Genomic DNA, 17,300 nt, shown 5'->3' on the forward strand with positions numbered 1-17,300 from the left:
AATTTAGCCGGAAAACCATAAAAACAAATAAGCGGCGTAGAATCAAGAATAGTGGTTGGAAAATAGGTAATTCACGCGCAATAAGGTTATTAGCCGCTGAAATATTCAAGAAGATTTGGTTTTGGATCTTTCGGGTTTCTCGTATGAAAAGTCAGGTTTTGATTGTGAATCAGATTTGATCTCTAGAATGTCTGTTTGAGACGCATGATACCTTTCTGGAATGGGAACGACGAGATCTTCAAGACTCACTTAAGTGAGCCCTTACAGATTTAGGCCAAAATATATAGTTTTAATTATCCGATTCGGGATTTAATATTTGTAGGCTTGTCTTACATTTGTTTTACGATTCTTTTTATTTTAGGTTTTTAGTTTCCTTTTTAATTTGGATTCTTTAGGATTTCTTGATAGATTATGATTTAGGGTTTTGGATGCCTATATAAGCACCATTATGTTTTGTACTAGAATCAGTTTATCATATTAAATTTAATAAAAATTAGAGATTTTTCTCTCTTTCTCTGGTGGATTTTAGAACTATGTCTTTTAGAGTTTATCGCTTGTAAACCCTGTTACTTCCGACTGCGTCACTCATTTTAACACCTATCAAGAGTGCCAAAACTCTATCTTTTGTCTGTATCTTTCTCCTCTCTTCATTTCTCCTTCTAGCTCTCTTAACCATGAATCTCTCATCAATTGAATTTCTACTTCTTCCTTGTATTTGATCTAAATTTATATGCCCAATAGTAGATAGATTTTTTTTTTGGGTAACTAATTAGGGATTAGAGTCCTAATTTGCAATATCAATTCTTTCATCACTCAAAAGCCTAAGAGAGCGATCTTTAGATTATTCTTCCCCTACCAAAACCGAACTGGATCTTCACCTTCTCGTAGGGTCATCGTCCTTTCATATATGAATCGAATTTGCATTTGAAATAAATTAATCCCAAAAAGTGAACCCCGAACACCATCTTCTCCTCTCAATTATGAATCGAAATTGCATTTCAAAGAAATTCTTTTGTTACATGAAAACTATTCCCTTTTGCATGGGTATAGCCAGAAGGGTTCTTGGCAATTTGGATCATACCATTCGCTAATAGCTGAGAATCACAAAAATTTTAGTCACAACCTCCCACATATAAAAAGGAGACTTATGTCACTCACTACAAAAAAAAATTGCAATAGCCACGGCGCCTTGCCGTAGCGAAAAGCTATTTTGCCGTAGCAAAAAAGCATTTGCGACGGCTCTGCGACGGCAAAGCTTCCGTCGCCGTTGGTGGCGTCGCCAATATCTTTTGCCACGGCATTTTGCCGTAGCAGACCACTTTTGCGACGGCAAAGAGTTTTGCGACACTTACTCTGCGACGGTTTTATGCTACCCCTAATGCCGTCGCCATTACAAAATATACTACGGCAAATTGCCGTCGCAGCATAATTAATATTAAGATAATTATATTACTTCCCGCCAAAATTTGTTTCCTACTAAATTTTTTTCCCGCCAAATTGTTTCCCGCCAATTTTTTTTTGCTGCCAAACTAATTTGCTTCCCGCCAATTTTTCAATAGGAAATTTTACTACGGTCTCGTTGCCGTAGCTTCGGTGTGGTGTTATATAGAAAAATATTCTTGGCTACCGCAATTCACTGATGTTAGTAGCTAACCAATATTTTTTTTTAACAAAACCTGTATTTTTGCAATATCCAAAAATGGGATAAAAATATCATGAATACACAACACATATATTGTTCATTAGCTCATCTATTTCATTGCAATGTAATTAAATTGTTGCAGTGTCAGTATAGGTAATTAGAAGAAGTACAAATTAAGTTATATATGCCCAAAATCAAGTTCCTAATGAAGACAACTAAGAGTAACACTTAACAAAAATATGCAATAACATATTGAAACTCAGCCCATTGCTCTATCACTGCTTGAATCTGGATTCCTTTCTTCTCCTACAGACTCTCTCCGAATTTCATGCATGGTCACTAGTTGCATCTGGAACCTAAGACATCAAAAAAAAAAATTAAATATATCATGTATGGCTTTGCATATCACCCTTTTTCAATGTCACACCGTAACCCAATTTCAATAATGAACATCGCAGGTTACACCATTCTTTATAATCATATTACAAAGAGAATGGCAGTATGAGAGGAAATTTCAAACCAAGTGTCATCAAAGCTAGTGTTTCTTTTACAAGTTGATACTAGTATGTATATTCATCATTGATAAATTAATAAAGGTATATATATGTGAACAACAACAACGGGCAAACAGATGCTAACAAATATTGGCAATAATGTATCACTTGAAACAATTGTAGGACTGAGGACACAGACATCCAACACATGAAAAAGATAAGGGTTACCTGCAATTCCCCAAAAAACAAAATTCATGCAAGCTAGCTGAGTTCCTGTAGAAAAGAAAAAGAAACAAGCAAACTTTCCATCATTGCCAATTTTTTTATAACATCATTCAAGCATTAGGCATATAACTAATCTAATTAAAATTGAAATAACAAATAGAGGAAGATCCATAATGCTTTAATGAATGCACTAGTACACACTAAGAAGAACAAGTGAATAAGAATATTTACCTGTTCCCCCACCTAGCACGCAGCTCTAGAATTGCAATGATTGACTTATGGCATGGCAACAGAGATAATGAGAGATCCTGCAAGTATGAAGGGGCGTCTTCTTCCCATTTTCAAAGAGCAGTTGTCACTCCAAATACCACCGCAGGGTTGAACCTTAAAAAAACAATAAATTAAACAAATTAAGATAGAAGAGGTACAAGTACAATTGATAAATATCAATATCAGCATCAAAATAAACCCAAGTCCAGATAAAAAGAACACAACATATTAGTATGCAATGAGGACATTAACAACTGTATGAATGACAATCACAGCATATAGATGAATAACTAGTTCCCCAAAGTCATCACGTTATGCAGTAAATCCACTGATACGAGCACAAAAGAGGTGGTGAATTACAGCAAAGGCTACATATTCTCTCCTTATTCGTTTTATACATCCACAAAAGAGTCAGAATCGGAATGAAGTGAAGTTGCAACCTGAATTAAGTTGAACTTTTCTTGCAGTCTATATTAGTGTAGATTATGCAAGAAGTCATTATAAATCAGACTAGGTATAACCAAAATAAAAGCAAGATCCTATCTAATTTTTCTGAAGCAGATTGCAGTTTCTATAATTTCAAGTAAAATTGAATTCAGAAAAATGAGAGTTCATGAAGTCAAATTCTCAAACTCATATCGTTTGCTCACCAATTACTCAATTGAAAACCCTAAAATCACTTCAAATTCAAACTGACCCACAAATTGAGCACAAAACTTTCTAATTCAAGCCTTCAATTTACAAAACAATGTTTATATGAGAGATAGAACTTTCTAACCTTTTCAGTTAAAATAATGTCACTTCCTAGCTTTAGACTCAATGTCTCAGGATTTCCAGCCCTCTCCTTTCCTTGCAAGAAGATTGTTCCCAAATAAATGCTAATTACGTCATTGCCAATAGGCCTTGAACTGTTCAAAGCACAAGATATCACTATATAATCAGTAATTTATATATTCAAGACCTCAAACATATATAAATTCCTCATCCAACACATCCAGCACTAAATCAAGTAAACCATGAATCAAAAACTCAAACAGTATTCACCCCAAATAAGCTTACCTTATACACAGCTGATCCCTGCAATTCCCAAAAACAACAAAGCTGCAGGAAAAATGAAAGTAGGAAGAGACTACAGCAAACATTCTGTTATGCTGCAGCTTAGAATATATTGATCTCACATCACAATAGCGAAGACAATAACGAACAAGAACAAAACAGATAACTCTAATGCATTTGTAAATGAAAAGAAAAAGTAGTAACCCTTAGCATCCATTCCACTATGAAATCCAAAAATAAACAAATGACACAATTATCCATGGCATCTACCCCAAGTAAATAAGCACTAAGCAGAATCCCTAACAACTGATATTATAACTAATGACATACTTCAAGGTGGTGTTTGTTACGTGGGACTATTATCACCCACATTATTTTCTATAATAGTCTAGGACTCTTCTAACCTGGGATATGTTATGTTAATATCTGACCCATGTTTGGTACTGCTTAGGACTAAAGAGCAGAATAGTCAAAATAGTCTTATCCCATGTTTGTTTGTGTATTGGACTAAAAGTTGGTAATTTGCAGACATGAACAATTTTATGAGTTTGTGAGAAGAAAAGAAATTGGAATGAGAAAGCTGAAGACAAATCCAGAAATTGTATCCCTTACGTGACCAGTTACAGTGACATGGTCAGTTACGTGACCAGTTACTTGGTCAGTGACATGGTCAGTTACTTGACCAGTGACATGGTCAGTTACTTGACCAGTGACATGGTCAGTTACTTGACCAGTTACAGTTACTTGGTCAGTGACATGGTCAGTGACATGGTCAGTTACTTGGTCAGTGACATGGTCAGTTACTTGGTCAGTGACATGGTCAGTTACTTGGTCAGTGACATGGTCAGTTACGTGACCAGTTACATGACCAGTTACAGTTACTTGGTCAGTGACATGGTCAGTTACCTGGTCAATTACGTGACCAGTTACATGACCAGTTACATGACCAGTTACAGGTACTTGACCCAGAATTGATCAACATCCAAAATCAATGAAAACAAACAACCAAATAAGAAGATAAAAACACAGACGTTGTTGAAAGAAAGAAAAAACCCAGAATTGATCAACATTCAATTGAGTCCTCTAATCTCATTTAATTGAGTCCTCATGTGTGCCAAACGTGGGATGAGTCTTATTTTCTTACATAAGTTACTCCAATCCAGTCCAATCCCATGTAACAAACATAGCCCAAAAGTATAAACAGAAAAGCTAGTAAAAACAGAAACAAAATGAAGAAATTATACCATGAAATTAGATTGCTAGCAAGGTAAATATGCAGTTCCCCAACTTTAGATAACAGAATTCTCGTACAAGTCAAGCTTTAGATAACCACCGTCTTTTCCTTGTTTTCTTCCACACCAGAATTGTTTACCACTACCCTGTTCAGGAACCCCCAAAAAAAAAAAGGAAAGAAGAAATGCTTAATCACCACACAGAAAACAGAAAAAGTACAATTATAATAGAATCAACCACTAAACCTGAACCAAAGTATTACAATTAAGGAGTTACAATAGCCCATGGACAACGTATTAAAAAAAGAGATTATACAGACATTAGCCCATCGACACGAAAAAGAAAAAAAATGTGCAATTTGGGAAACCAAATTAGTTAAATGGAGAAGAACAGAGGGGTTACCTGGAACCATAATTGCTCAAATACCTGCAAATTTCAAAGAAAACCACAGGAAAAAATCAATTAGGTAGGAAACTCCATGGTATCTGGGTTTTTCATGTGAATCTAAATTCTTCAGTTACATAATCTCTGAAATGCCGCTTAGTGTCTTCTTTGGCAACGTGGTTCTTGACAGCTTTGAGAAGGTGGCGGTATGCCTTAGCAACTTGCAAAGCTTCAGCATTCATTTCCAACAACTCTCTAGCTTATACAACCTCTTCTATTTCTCCACCCTGCATCATCAATTGAGGGGTTTCTCATCATGAATGGGCATACTCATAAGTCAATTTTGAAAACTCCACGGTAACAACAGATAAACGAAAACCAATTCATAAAACACAGACTCTAATTTTGAGAAAGGCGAATACGAAAGTTAAAAATCAACAAAAACATTACTCAAATCTACAGGAGGAGAAAAACAACAGAAGAAGCAGAACCATTAGCAAAATTACACAACCAACAGATGCATACAGATGCTATAAGACATTAAGAGCTTAATTCGAAAAGAAGGGTTATGGGTGCCAATGAAACAAGATTGAAACTTGACTAGAGTCTAGAATCCAACAGTTCAAGCACAATGAATCATAAAAAGGGTTGAATTTCACAAAAACTCACAGAAATTAAATTAAAGCATGAAACTTTCTATGTTATCTAATTGAAAACTGCGAATTGCAAATCAAACGTATCAATTAAAGTTTGAAAGGGTTGAAATTTCATACCAACGAAGAGCGATTTAGGGCTAGATGTGAGAGAGGCTGAGAGAGAAGGCTTTGGGGGTTTTCTTTTGGTTCGGAAAGATCTGGTTTCAGTCTTCAGAGCAGCCGCGCGCGCAGAGAGAAAGAGAGAGCAAGAGCTACTGAGCGATGAAGAAGCTGAAGCCGCCGGTTCCGATCTGGTTCTGAGCCGCTGAGACAAAGTGATATGTATAAGAGAGAGAGAGAGAACGACAACAACTGAGCCGCTGAGCGAGAGAGAGAGAGGACTGAGCGGAGAGACTGAACACGGAGGACCAGCGACGGGAAGTTCTGATCCGATCTGCTTCAGTGAGATCGAGAACAGAGAGAAAGAGAAAGAGGGATGCGGTAGAGAACAGGGATTGAGAGAAATAGGCTAGGGTTTTTTTATGAGAAAATAGATTTAATAAGAGAATTGGGCTCGTAGTTGTTCTCTAGTTGCGACGGCATTTTAGACGCAGTCGCCAAGCATTGGAAGTTTGCGACTGCAAACGTTCGCCGAAGATAAATATTAAAGTTTGGCTACCCCATTGCCACGGCGTAGCAACTCAGTCGCAAGTTTTACGACGGCGTAATTTTGCCGAAGCAAAAAGTCAATTTTTTGCGACGGCAAAAGGGTGCCGACGCGAAACGGGGTAGCCGTTGCAATTATTTTTTGTAGTGACTAGATCAAATGGTACTGTGTTATCGGCTATTTTTTTTAGGACACAAAACAAGAGTCATTACTTAAGTAACATGATCAGATGCTGCTCTTATAAATGTAATAGCCAAGTTGATAAAAATCACTTGCTTTGGAATAAAAAAATAAATGTAACAAACCTTAAGACCTCCCACATACGAAGAGGAGACTAATGTCATGAGACCAAATGATACTTTGATATCGACTATTTTTGTAGGACACAAAACAAGAGTCATTATTTAAGTAATTAACATGATCAGATGCTGCTCTTATAATGTAGTAGCCAAGTTGATAAAAATCACTTGCTCAGAAATATTAAAAATTATTGTAACAAAAACTCGTAGACTCAGAATCCGGCCATATACTTACGTGCGAGGAAGATATAACTCTCAATATAAAATTTTAAACAAAGCTCAACTTAGGTCCCAGGCTTTAACACAAGAATGACCTAGATTCCAGAACTGAATCCAGACGATTACGAGCCCTGAAACCCAACCAAAACAAATTTTACCCAAGCTCACTATATATTTTGTAAAACACTGGCAGAATTTTTTCACCTAACAACCTGCAGCCGTCGTCATCAATTCTCGGTCTTAGACCACCGTCGTCATCAATCCTCGAACAAGACCAATACAATCTTCATCGGTTCCGCCACCAGCACCATAACTCGTTTTGAGTTAAAGAGCCGAGGAAAGCCTAAACCCTAAAGAACAGAGGCCTAAATTTAGGGGTTTAGCCATTGTATCCGGCCCGCTCTTTATTTGTCATATCTCTTCTATTTTAAGTTTGGCAACAATTTCTCCTATCCACAAACCAACAATTTTTGCTTACAAAACAGTGCTAACCTCATCGTTCATCAACATGACTCAGCCATATTGCTCCCAATGCTCCTTGCAATTACAACCAAATAATTGATTATTTCATAGTCCGGCAATAAATTTAGAATACAATGGACTACTGTGACCGTATGTATAAAGTAATATTCTTGTAAATAATTGAACCTTGTATTCAAATCGTGTTTTAATTTAGGAATCTTGATCAGACCACCAAGGTACCCAATGAATATGTACAAGTACACAACTAGGGCACCAACTTCCAGTTTGTCGTGGGGACAAAAGAAACTCTAAGATACAGTGGAAATTAAACAGTTTAAAATGGCAAGTTGATATTTCTCAGAACGAAATAGATTATGAAGGTTCATCTAGTCTGCGGTTATCAGTAGTTTATACATACGTAAAATAATTTTCTAGCTAGCTATGACCCCACATTACCCTTATAAATTGGAGGAACGTAGCCTCACCAAAGCATGAAAAACTCATCGATCTACTCGATCCATCTCCCTTAGGCCTTCATTCTCTGTGCTCTCCGCCCTCCGCTCTCCACTATTCTTAGCTAAAACACAGAAATGGCTGAGAGGATTAGTCCAGTGCTTATCAACCATAGGCCTTTTGAACCCAACGGTACCATCATCAACTCCCATCACTCATCCTTCCTGGACCAAAACCCTAATGTCGACACCATTGTGGCTGTTGATGATATAGAAATCCCCACAGTTGATTTCTCTGTGCTATTCTCTGATGATCTTGAAAAAAGATCCAAGGCCATTGAAAACATTGGCCATGTCTGCGAGGACTTTGGCTTCTTCTATGTATGTTACTTTGTTTGGTTTTCATCTTGCTAGTTAAATATTTTACTACTATTTATATATTAATATACCGTAACGCTAGCCACCTCTTCTTCCCAATAGCTTTGTATGAGAGGATGCGTTAAAGATGCCAGAACAAATTTTGAAACTTCTAATATCAAATAACTAATATGAAAATCTCTATCGTTTTCACTTGATTGCAAATGTTTACAATAATTATATGCTCTTTAATTAATCTCTCCCTGAACTTCAAGTTTCTCTTTTTTGGATGTAATCATATATGTTTCACATGTCGATCCATATATATGCACTAGTATTAATTGGACGGTTTCAATGTTTTCGATCAGCTGGTAAATCATGGCGTGTCAGAGAAGGTATTTGAGAGTGTTTTCAAAGGAATATCTGACTTCTTCAATCCAACGGAAATCGAGGACCGAAAGCAGTATGAGAAAAAGAACCCAACAGATAGAATCCGATGGGGACTTCGATCTTCTCCTGGGGAGAATAGAGAATATCTTAAGGTGATTGCACATCCTGAGTACCACTGTCCTACTAAACCAGCTGGTTTCAGGTATAAAATCACTATACATGATTACCTGTGCTTCTTCTAATTGTCTTTCATGGTGTTGGGGTTCATATGTATACACAAATCTAACTGCTATGTTCAGACTTCAGATGGGCATATAAATAATTATGGTGATTCATGTCGTGTTTGTCTACATGCAGTGAGGCTATGGAAGAATATTTCAAAAGACTGAGAATTATAGTAGATGGTTTGGGAAAGGCATTTTCAAAAGCCATGGGATTTGAAGAATGCTACATAGAAAAAGCTTTTAAGCTTGACTCGGGGTTCGATATGTCTGCGATGAACTTATACCCACCCAATTTCAGATCAAAAGGTTCAATTGGTGTGCCTAACCATACTGATCCTGGCTTCTTTGTTTCACTCATTCAAGACGTGAATAGTGGACTGCAAATACTATCCCATAAGGGAGACTGGATCAATGTTAACATGCCCCCTAATGCCATTTTCATAAACCTTGGGGATCATCTTGAGGTACATTATTTATTTATATGCTAGCCCGAGATATATAACTTCACATAATATATATTTTGTGCATGCCTATATAATTTGTATATGCATACTTATCGTAGTTCAGAGGGATAGATGCACGTACTTTGTAGGGGTTTAACCCTACATGCACGTGATTGGATCGATGATTTGAAATTACCCTAATTAATTAAGTCTCCTTCTAATGAGTATCATACTGTTGTGAAAAATCATCCAAATCTACTTTTGTAGTAAACAAATACTTAATAATAAACAAATGACTAAGCGATTATTGATTTAATTCATTTTAGATGATCTCCCTACCTTCAGGTGACCATAAAACGAACGTACAGTTTTTAATTTTGGATATGTGGACATCTTTCTTAATCTTTTCAAAAGAGAGTGATCCCTCATACTAAAGGTACTTATTAGTTGTTTATTGCTATAGATCTTAACAAATGGGAAGTACAAGAGCCATGTTCATCGTGTTGTTGTGGACAACAACAAAGTGAAGAGGATCTCAGTGGCCACACTCCATGGACCTTCGTTGGACTCGTTTGTGTCTCCGGCACCAGAGTTTGTTGATGAGTCTCACCAACCTATATATCGTGGAATGACTTACAAGCAATCTTTGGAGGTTAACGGCGGCGACGAGATAGATGTTCAATCGAGTCTTGAACAAATTCGGATAGAATAATATGTTGAAACCATCTGATATTAATTAAGTTGTATGTAATAGTCATGGAATAGTGGCGTACGTTGCAGTCAAATTATTGTGTGGGAATAAAGTCAACGAACTATAGTCCTTGGTACAGCCCAACTGATTATTGAAGGATGGAAACATAAGTCGATATTAAGATATGACATTTGATCATTTTCATTGTAATAAAATATAAAGTGGTTGATTACATGTAATTGCTTCTTTGTATTTGAATGAAAATAAAAGTGTGAGAATTGGAGTACTGGTGTCGTACATTAGAAAAATATAATTTTGCATAACAACTTACAAAGATTTTTTTTTTTTTTTGAATCAAAGAAATAACTCTTATATCAAAAGCCCTTAACTGGGCAGGTTACAATCGTAAGCAAGAAGCTCCAGAATGCTCTGGAGCCCTATCAAACCAGACCATATTTGGCCTGTCTTTATAAGCTATATTGGCTAGTCTATGAGCCACATGATTACATGTTCTAGGAGCAAAAACAATGGATACATTAGGCAGTATGTCATCAATTAAGCCTCATTCTGCTATGAAAGCATGATTGGAATTAAGTATATCATTTGTTGCCGCTTGACAATCAGTTTCGACTATTACATGCTCCAGCTGAAGGGTTCGTACCAGCTTTAGGCCTTCTTTCAGAGCTAAGAGCTCCACATGTTTGGCTGATGCAGCATTTGACGTCTGCAGTGCGAAGGCTGCCTTGAACTGTCCAGTCTCATCACGAAGGACTCCTCCCAGGCCCCCAACTGTACTACTAGGTAGGAAACTCCCATCGACATTTAGTTTCCACTTACCATGAGGTGCTGGTTTCCAGGTTTGCTTCGTCCTGGCTTGCTTAGGCTTTGTCTCAACCTCTCTTGCACTTTGAAATTCCTTCAACCAAGTTGTTGAACTCAAAAGGATGTCCGATGCAGTTTGACAAGTACCATTCCACAGCTTATTATTTCTGTTTTTCCATAACGCCCACAACACCATGAGAAGACGCTCAAACCGATCTTGTGGGAGATGTATAGCATGGTCTAGAATCCATTCCTTGAAATTAATAGATGGAAGTAGACTACGCTCCAAGTTGAGTGTGCAGCACTCAATATGTTCTTTGCAATCGGACATTGACAGAAGACATGTGCATGGTCTTCGAAGCTACATTGACATAGAAGACAACTTAGCTCTCCGGTGTATCCTTTGGTACTGAGTTTTGCTCTTGTAGGCAACAAGTTGTTGCAAGCCCTCCATAGCAAATTTGTACCTTGCCTGGCACCTGTGCTTTCCATAAACGCTTCCAAAGCTCTTTGAAAGGATCCCCTGAAGATGTGGAAACTACAACATTTTGAAGAACACTAGTTCTAGCCACCCAATAAGCAGACCTAACAGAATATAGGCCTCTCTTTTCTGGCCCCCAATACACGGTGTCCTGCAGCACCCTATGACTTAAGGGAATACGTACATAGAATCTGCGCTGCCACCTCCGGGTGAAAAATGCTCCCAATGAGTGCGGTCTTCCATTGCCTTGACTCTGCCTCAATGAGATCCGATACCGACAGTTGGGTACATGCCGTAGGCTTTTGAATGAGGTACTGAGGACAATTAGGCACCCAACGGTCATGCCATATATTAACCTGTTTTCCATCCCCAATTCTCCAGTGAACACCGGCCTTGAGTGTTGGTCTGCGGTCTGCCCTGGATAATACTCCGCCAAGAAAATGAGGGAGAGTCCCCCAACTCAGCCTCCCAAAAGGAACATTGTGGAAAATATTTTGCCTTGTATAATTTAGCAATTAAAGAATCTGGATTTGTGATTAATCTCCATCCCTGCTTGGCAAGCATAGCTAAGTAATAAGCATAAATATTTTTAAAGCCCATACCTCCTTCCTGCTTTGTGAGACAAAGTCTTTCCCAGCTTCTCCAGTGAATCTTATTCCGATCATTTGTGTCTCCCCAAAAGAAAGAGGCACATAGTTGGTGTATGTCATCACATAATCCCTTAGGCAACAGGTAGCAATTCATGGCGTATGTAGGCATAATTTGTGCCACTGCCTTAATGAGGATTTCCTTGCAGGCCGAACTAAGAATTTTAGTTTTCCAACTCACTAACTTTTTGGTGAGTCTCTCCTTGATGTATGCAAAGATAGCTATCTTGGATTTTCCAACTTGGATTTTTGTGTCTCCCCAAAAGATAGCCGAACTAAGAAGACCTAAGTATCTGTCATGTTCTTTCACACATTTAACTCCCAATAGAGAAACAAGTTCTAGTTGAGTGTCCTGAGCAACATTATTACTTAAGACAACACTGCTTTTCTGAAAGTTTACTTTCTGACCTGATGCTTTCTCATATATGTCAAGAATCCTCTTGTATTGGGAACATTCCTCCCTAGTAGCCGTCCCAAATAAAATATTATCATCTGCAAAGAAAAGATGATGAAGTGTAGGAGCTTGTGAACACATAGTAAGTCCCTGAATGACATTATTGTTCACTACTTTGGAAATCAAAGCAGATAATCCCTCACTACAAATGATGAATAGATATGGTGATAACAGATCTCCCTGTCTGATACCCCGAGAGGGAACAATTTGTGAAGTAGGTTCTCCATGCATCAAAATAGAGTATTTTACAGATGTGACACAAGTCATGACCATCTGCATCCATTGCGGAGCAAAACCCAATTTTGTAAGCATAGCTGATAAAAAGGACCATTCCAACCTGTCATAGGCTTTACTGATATCCAACTTTAAAGAAAAGAAACTTGTCTGTTGTTGTCTGAGCTTGTGCATAAAATGAGCAGCCTCTGTAGCAACTAAAGTGTTATCTGAAATGAGTCTTCCCGGAACATAAGCACTTTGTAAAGGGGAAATAATCTCCGAGAGTATCAGCTTCAGCCTATTATCCACCACCTTAGAACTAATTCTGCAAATGACATTGCAGAGTGCAATTGATCTAAAATGAGCAACCACCATCGGGTCTTTGATTTTGGGAATTAAACATAGATGTGTAAAATTCGATTCAGACAACATTTCTCCTTGCTCCAGTAAGGATCTAACTGCAGTACACACATCATGGCTAACAATATTCCAATATTTTTGGAAGAAAAATGGGGACATACCATCAGGACCCAGGCTTTTAGATGGGTGCATCTGGAAAAGGGCTTGTTTAATTTCATCATCAGAGTAGGACTTAGTAAGTTCATCATTCATCGAGGTGGTTACCTTGCTGGAAGTGGCATTTATAATCTCGTCAAGGGCAACACTATTAGTGCTCTCAGTGGAGAAAACCTCCATGTAATACTGCCTAAGCAACCACTGGACTTCCGTAGTAGCAGTCTGCCACTGTCCTAGCTCATCCGTAAGGCCCTTTATGGTATTCTTACTCTTTCTGTTGGTAGCACGGCGATGGAAGAACGCCGAATTTCTGTCGCCGTCCTTGAGCCATAAAACCATAGATCTTTGACGCCAGTATTTTTCTTGCAGGGTAAGCAATCGACTATAACGAACATGGAGTTGCCTCTGTTCCTCAAATTTCTCAATAGAAAAAGGCTGTTTCATAATATCCTGCAATTTCTCCTGGATAATGCTCATCTCGACTTTCTGCTTATCAAAATCAGTTGCCAAGCCATTAATCTCTGTCCTGCATTCTTGATTTTTTGCCCTAACTGCCTTAGTGCATTTCCCGTAGTTGGCCTTGCCCATTCCTGTTGAATAATGGAAGAACACTCTTCTCTGCCATACCAGGCCTCCTAAAAAAGAAACCTCCGAACCCATTTACAGTTAGGAAGCCTCGCTGCACTGACCTCTATCAGCAAAGGACTAGGGTCTGACTCAGATGGAGGTAGGGTGATTACCCGACTAAAAGGGTATCTGCTCTGCCAATGGGTTGTTTGAAATCCCCGATCTAGTCTCTCTTTCGTAAACCTGTTAGACCAAGTAAACAGGGCACCGACAAAACCCATATCAAGAAAACCACAAGCTGACATGGTTTGCCGAAATCTGGCCATAGCTGTAGCAGATCTAGGAGGTCCTCCTGACTTGTCTGCCTGGGACATAATTTCATTAAAATCCCCTGCCATCAACTATGGTAAGGTGCACTGTTGCGCAGCAAGGGTGCAAATAAGAGACCAAGTGCAATCCTTCCCTCCTCGTGCCGCTACTCCATAGATACCAGTAAATCTCCAGAGATCCGTTCCCGGCTTCGCAATCTCCTCATCAATATGATTTGGAGAGTATGTACGTATGTCCACATGTGTATCTTCACTCCAGAATAGAGCAAGTCCCTGGGATTCCTTCTCATGGGGAACACAGAAACCACCTTTGAAACCAAGTCTGCTGGTGAGCAAATCAATGAGATTCTTTCTGGCTAAGGTTTCCAACGGGAAAATTAGACTAGGTTTTCTAGCCTGCACCATATCAATGAGCGCACGTTGTGTCTCTGTGTTTACTATTTGTTGACAGTTCCAAACGAGGACACTACCCTGATGCATTTTGATGGGAGGCGGTGCCGGAAAAGATCCGGCTTTGATGGCTGCGCACAGCTGACTACGGCCTTAGGGTTTTTTTCTTTGCCCGTATAACGACTTCTCTTATAGATCTTGGGTTATGTTGAATGAATTAAAAAGAATAACAACTTACAAAGAATTGAGCCTCTCCACATATTGTTAATTGATTTTAAGTTAGATGCTTAATTTTCTTTATTAACAATCATATAGCTAAACATACGAATACCTTATAGAATGACCCATACTCTTTTTTTATTATTAATATAATGACCCATACGTAGACAATCCCAAATAACATATATGCACCGTGATCAATTATAGTTAAATTGAGATCAAAAGTAGACAACATATATAACTTTTTTTTTTTAGAGGAATTTATTTTTTTTCTGGGGTACAAATTAAATAGTTTGGAGAGATGAAGGCTATCCTACATCTCTGCGCTAAGACAGATCTACAATCTCAACCCTGTAGAACTGATGTGTGGGACACTTTTTGGTGAAAATTTTCTTTCATATTATATATATGTAAGTATTAAGCCCTTTCAAAAAATATGGTAACATAAAGAAAAGGGGCCAGGATCCTAGGACACACAATTTTTTACACTATTTCTATGCCCTTAAGATTTAAAGCATTCAATTGCTCAGATTAATTTTGTGAATAATGTCAGCATAGCGTAAGATGATTGGACAAATGACGTGGCATCAAATTAATTTAAAAAATTAGATTAAACTTTTCTTTTTATAAGAAGCTATAAAAAAAATGCAATTAGATCAACAGAAGAACACGAGTAGAAAAAAAAAGAGTAAAGGAACAATAAAGAACCCTAGCATAGCTCCATCATCTTCTCCAAGGTCCAAGTATTGAAATCAAGACAACCTTTTTTTAGGGAAATGGAATTAAGTTCCAATATATTACGACTTCACAACGTCAAGTTAGAGGGTTTCAAGAAACCACTCATATTACAAGTACAAGCACAATACAAACTGTGCAAAGCAGCCAAATTATTACTAGCCAACAAATCGAAAACCTAAAGAAACTGCTGAAAAGAAAAGAAAATAAATAAAACTTCCCTAACCCTACCTTATCTGAAGATGGAGCCATTGTCTTGAGCATCTTGACGCCTAAGACCCAAATAGTGTACGTCACAACACAACAACACAGAGCATGGTAACATCCTGAAGACAAAATAGGGCTAGAAAAAAACTGACTACCTCCCCAAAAGCCCAATCCAGCCCAAACTAAGTGAAAAGGAAAGAGGAGACCTGATCCAAAACAAGGCCCAGATCACTAGGCTGTAACCATAACCCAGCAAGGCAAAGGCCCAAGCCTACTACCAAAATCCAACTTTCTCACACCAGCCGGACCATACCCACCTCCCCGGAAGGCAACCCCGCCATTCACAGTTCTGGCGGCCTCCATCTCTCCTCCACCATCACTAGGTCCTCCTAGAGTCCGACCGGAACACCTACTTTAAAAAATGATCAACGGAGCTTGGGAACCTCCACCGTCGACTGACCTACACCAGCTCTCAAAGTCGCTCGAGCTCGCACCCTCAACCACAACTATCACCGTCGCGATCGGAGCCTCAACAGACTAAACCGCTAAGCCCTACACCGGAACACCACCATGATCGACTTCTTAGACCCAGATTGGAACAAATCCGGAACTAATTCTCCGCCGCCAAAGCTTGGAACAAACTCAGAAGCCGCACGGACCGGACGAAACTCCACACCTCTTCAGCACCGTCGTCGCACACCACCCAAGAATGCGTCGCAACCTTGCCTGGTCCAGGGAACGAAGCTTCACCATCTCCAGTGACACGAAACCCTGGGTTTCATAAACCGAGGTCGCTCCAAGAAATTCGGAGGCCTCCTGCCTTTTCAATCCCTAAATCAAGACAACTTAATTCCCCAAGAGATTACGGTATTCTATTGTAGCATTTGTGCTCTGGATTGGTTGGAATTTTGACACTTATATTTCATGATTGTGATCATAATGGAGTAGGAGGGTCAACTGGAGAACATTTCCATAGTCTTTTGGGTAATTAATTTCTTAATGAGTTTGGGATCTTCCCTTTCAAAAGATTTGAACCCAACTCTAGGTTGATGATGGATGTTAAGTTCCCAATGGAACTGGAAATTTCATGTAGAAAGATTTAAGGACTCAAGATGGTTCAAACTATACAACCACTCAGGTATCGGAAGATTAAGAAATTTCATGGAGAGATCAATTTCCCTAAGAGACGTGATATTGTGTGGACTCTTGGAAATAGGACCTTGGAACTCGCAACGCTTTAGATGAAGATAAACTAGATTTCTAAGACTAAAAACCCACCTTGGCATCAAAGAATAAAACTTGTTGCAAGAAAGATTGAGGATGGCAAGCGAAGTGAAATTGAAGATAGGTAAACGAGGAATGCTATGAAGTTGACAACCGACCATATGTAATTCTACCAAAGAGGGGAACGTGTTTATCAGTAGTAGTCAATGATCAGATGCTTTTCCAAAAGAAACATATAAACAATAGAATTCCATAGACTCTTGGGTAATTAAGTTATCTTGATTCCAATACTTGGACCTTGGAGAAGACAATGGAGATAGAGCTAGGGTTCTTCATTGTTCCTCTACCTT

The 17,300-nt window shown here is 38.5% G+C and overlaps 1 protein-coding gene and 1 long non-coding RNA gene across 4 annotated transcripts; one reads left to right on the plus strand and one right to left on the minus strand.

Annotated features, from left to right (window-relative positions):
• Positions 1 to 1,716: 1,716 nt before the first annotated feature.
• Positions 1,717 to 6,635, minus strand: LOC112169688. Of its 3 annotated transcripts, none has more exons than XR_005801195.1 (8): positions 6,078 to 6,635; positions 5,323 to 5,591; positions 4,932 to 5,066; positions 3,691 to 3,760; positions 3,410 to 3,539; positions 2,593 to 2,745; positions 2,365 to 2,409; positions 1,717 to 1,998 (listed from the first exon to the last, which is right to left on the minus strand). It is a non-coding gene; the product is annotated as an uncharacterized LOC112169688 (long non-coding RNA). The 3 variants fall into 3 exon arrangements; XR_002924832.2 differs by having other exon boundaries at positions 3,691 to 3,782; XR_002924831.2 differs by lacking the exon at positions 3,691 to 3,760 and having other exon boundaries at positions 6,078 to 6,632.
• A 1,524-nt stretch (positions 6,636 to 8,159) lies between these two features.
• LOC112174549 (2-oxoglutarate-dependent dioxygenase 19) lies at positions 8,160 to 10,305 on the plus strand. Its single transcript, XM_024312336.2, has 4 exons — positions 8,160 to 8,419; positions 8,764 to 8,987; positions 9,143 to 9,473; positions 9,916 to 10,305. The coding sequence occupies exons 1-4, from the start codon at positions 8,177 to 8,179 to the stop codon at positions 10,162 to 10,164; spliced, it is 1,047 nt and encodes a 348-aa protein (XP_024168104.1). The 5' UTR covers positions 8,160 to 8,176; the 3' UTR covers positions 10,165 to 10,305.
• Positions 10,306 to 17,300: the final 6,995 nt, after the last annotated feature.

The sequence above is a fragment of the Rosa chinensis genome, chromosome 6 (genome assembly GCF_002994745.2).
Source record: "Rosa chinensis cultivar Old Blush chromosome 6, RchiOBHm-V2, whole genome shotgun sequence".
Taxonomy (NCBI): Eukaryota; Viridiplantae; Streptophyta; class Magnoliopsida; order Rosales; family Rosaceae; genus Rosa; species Rosa chinensis.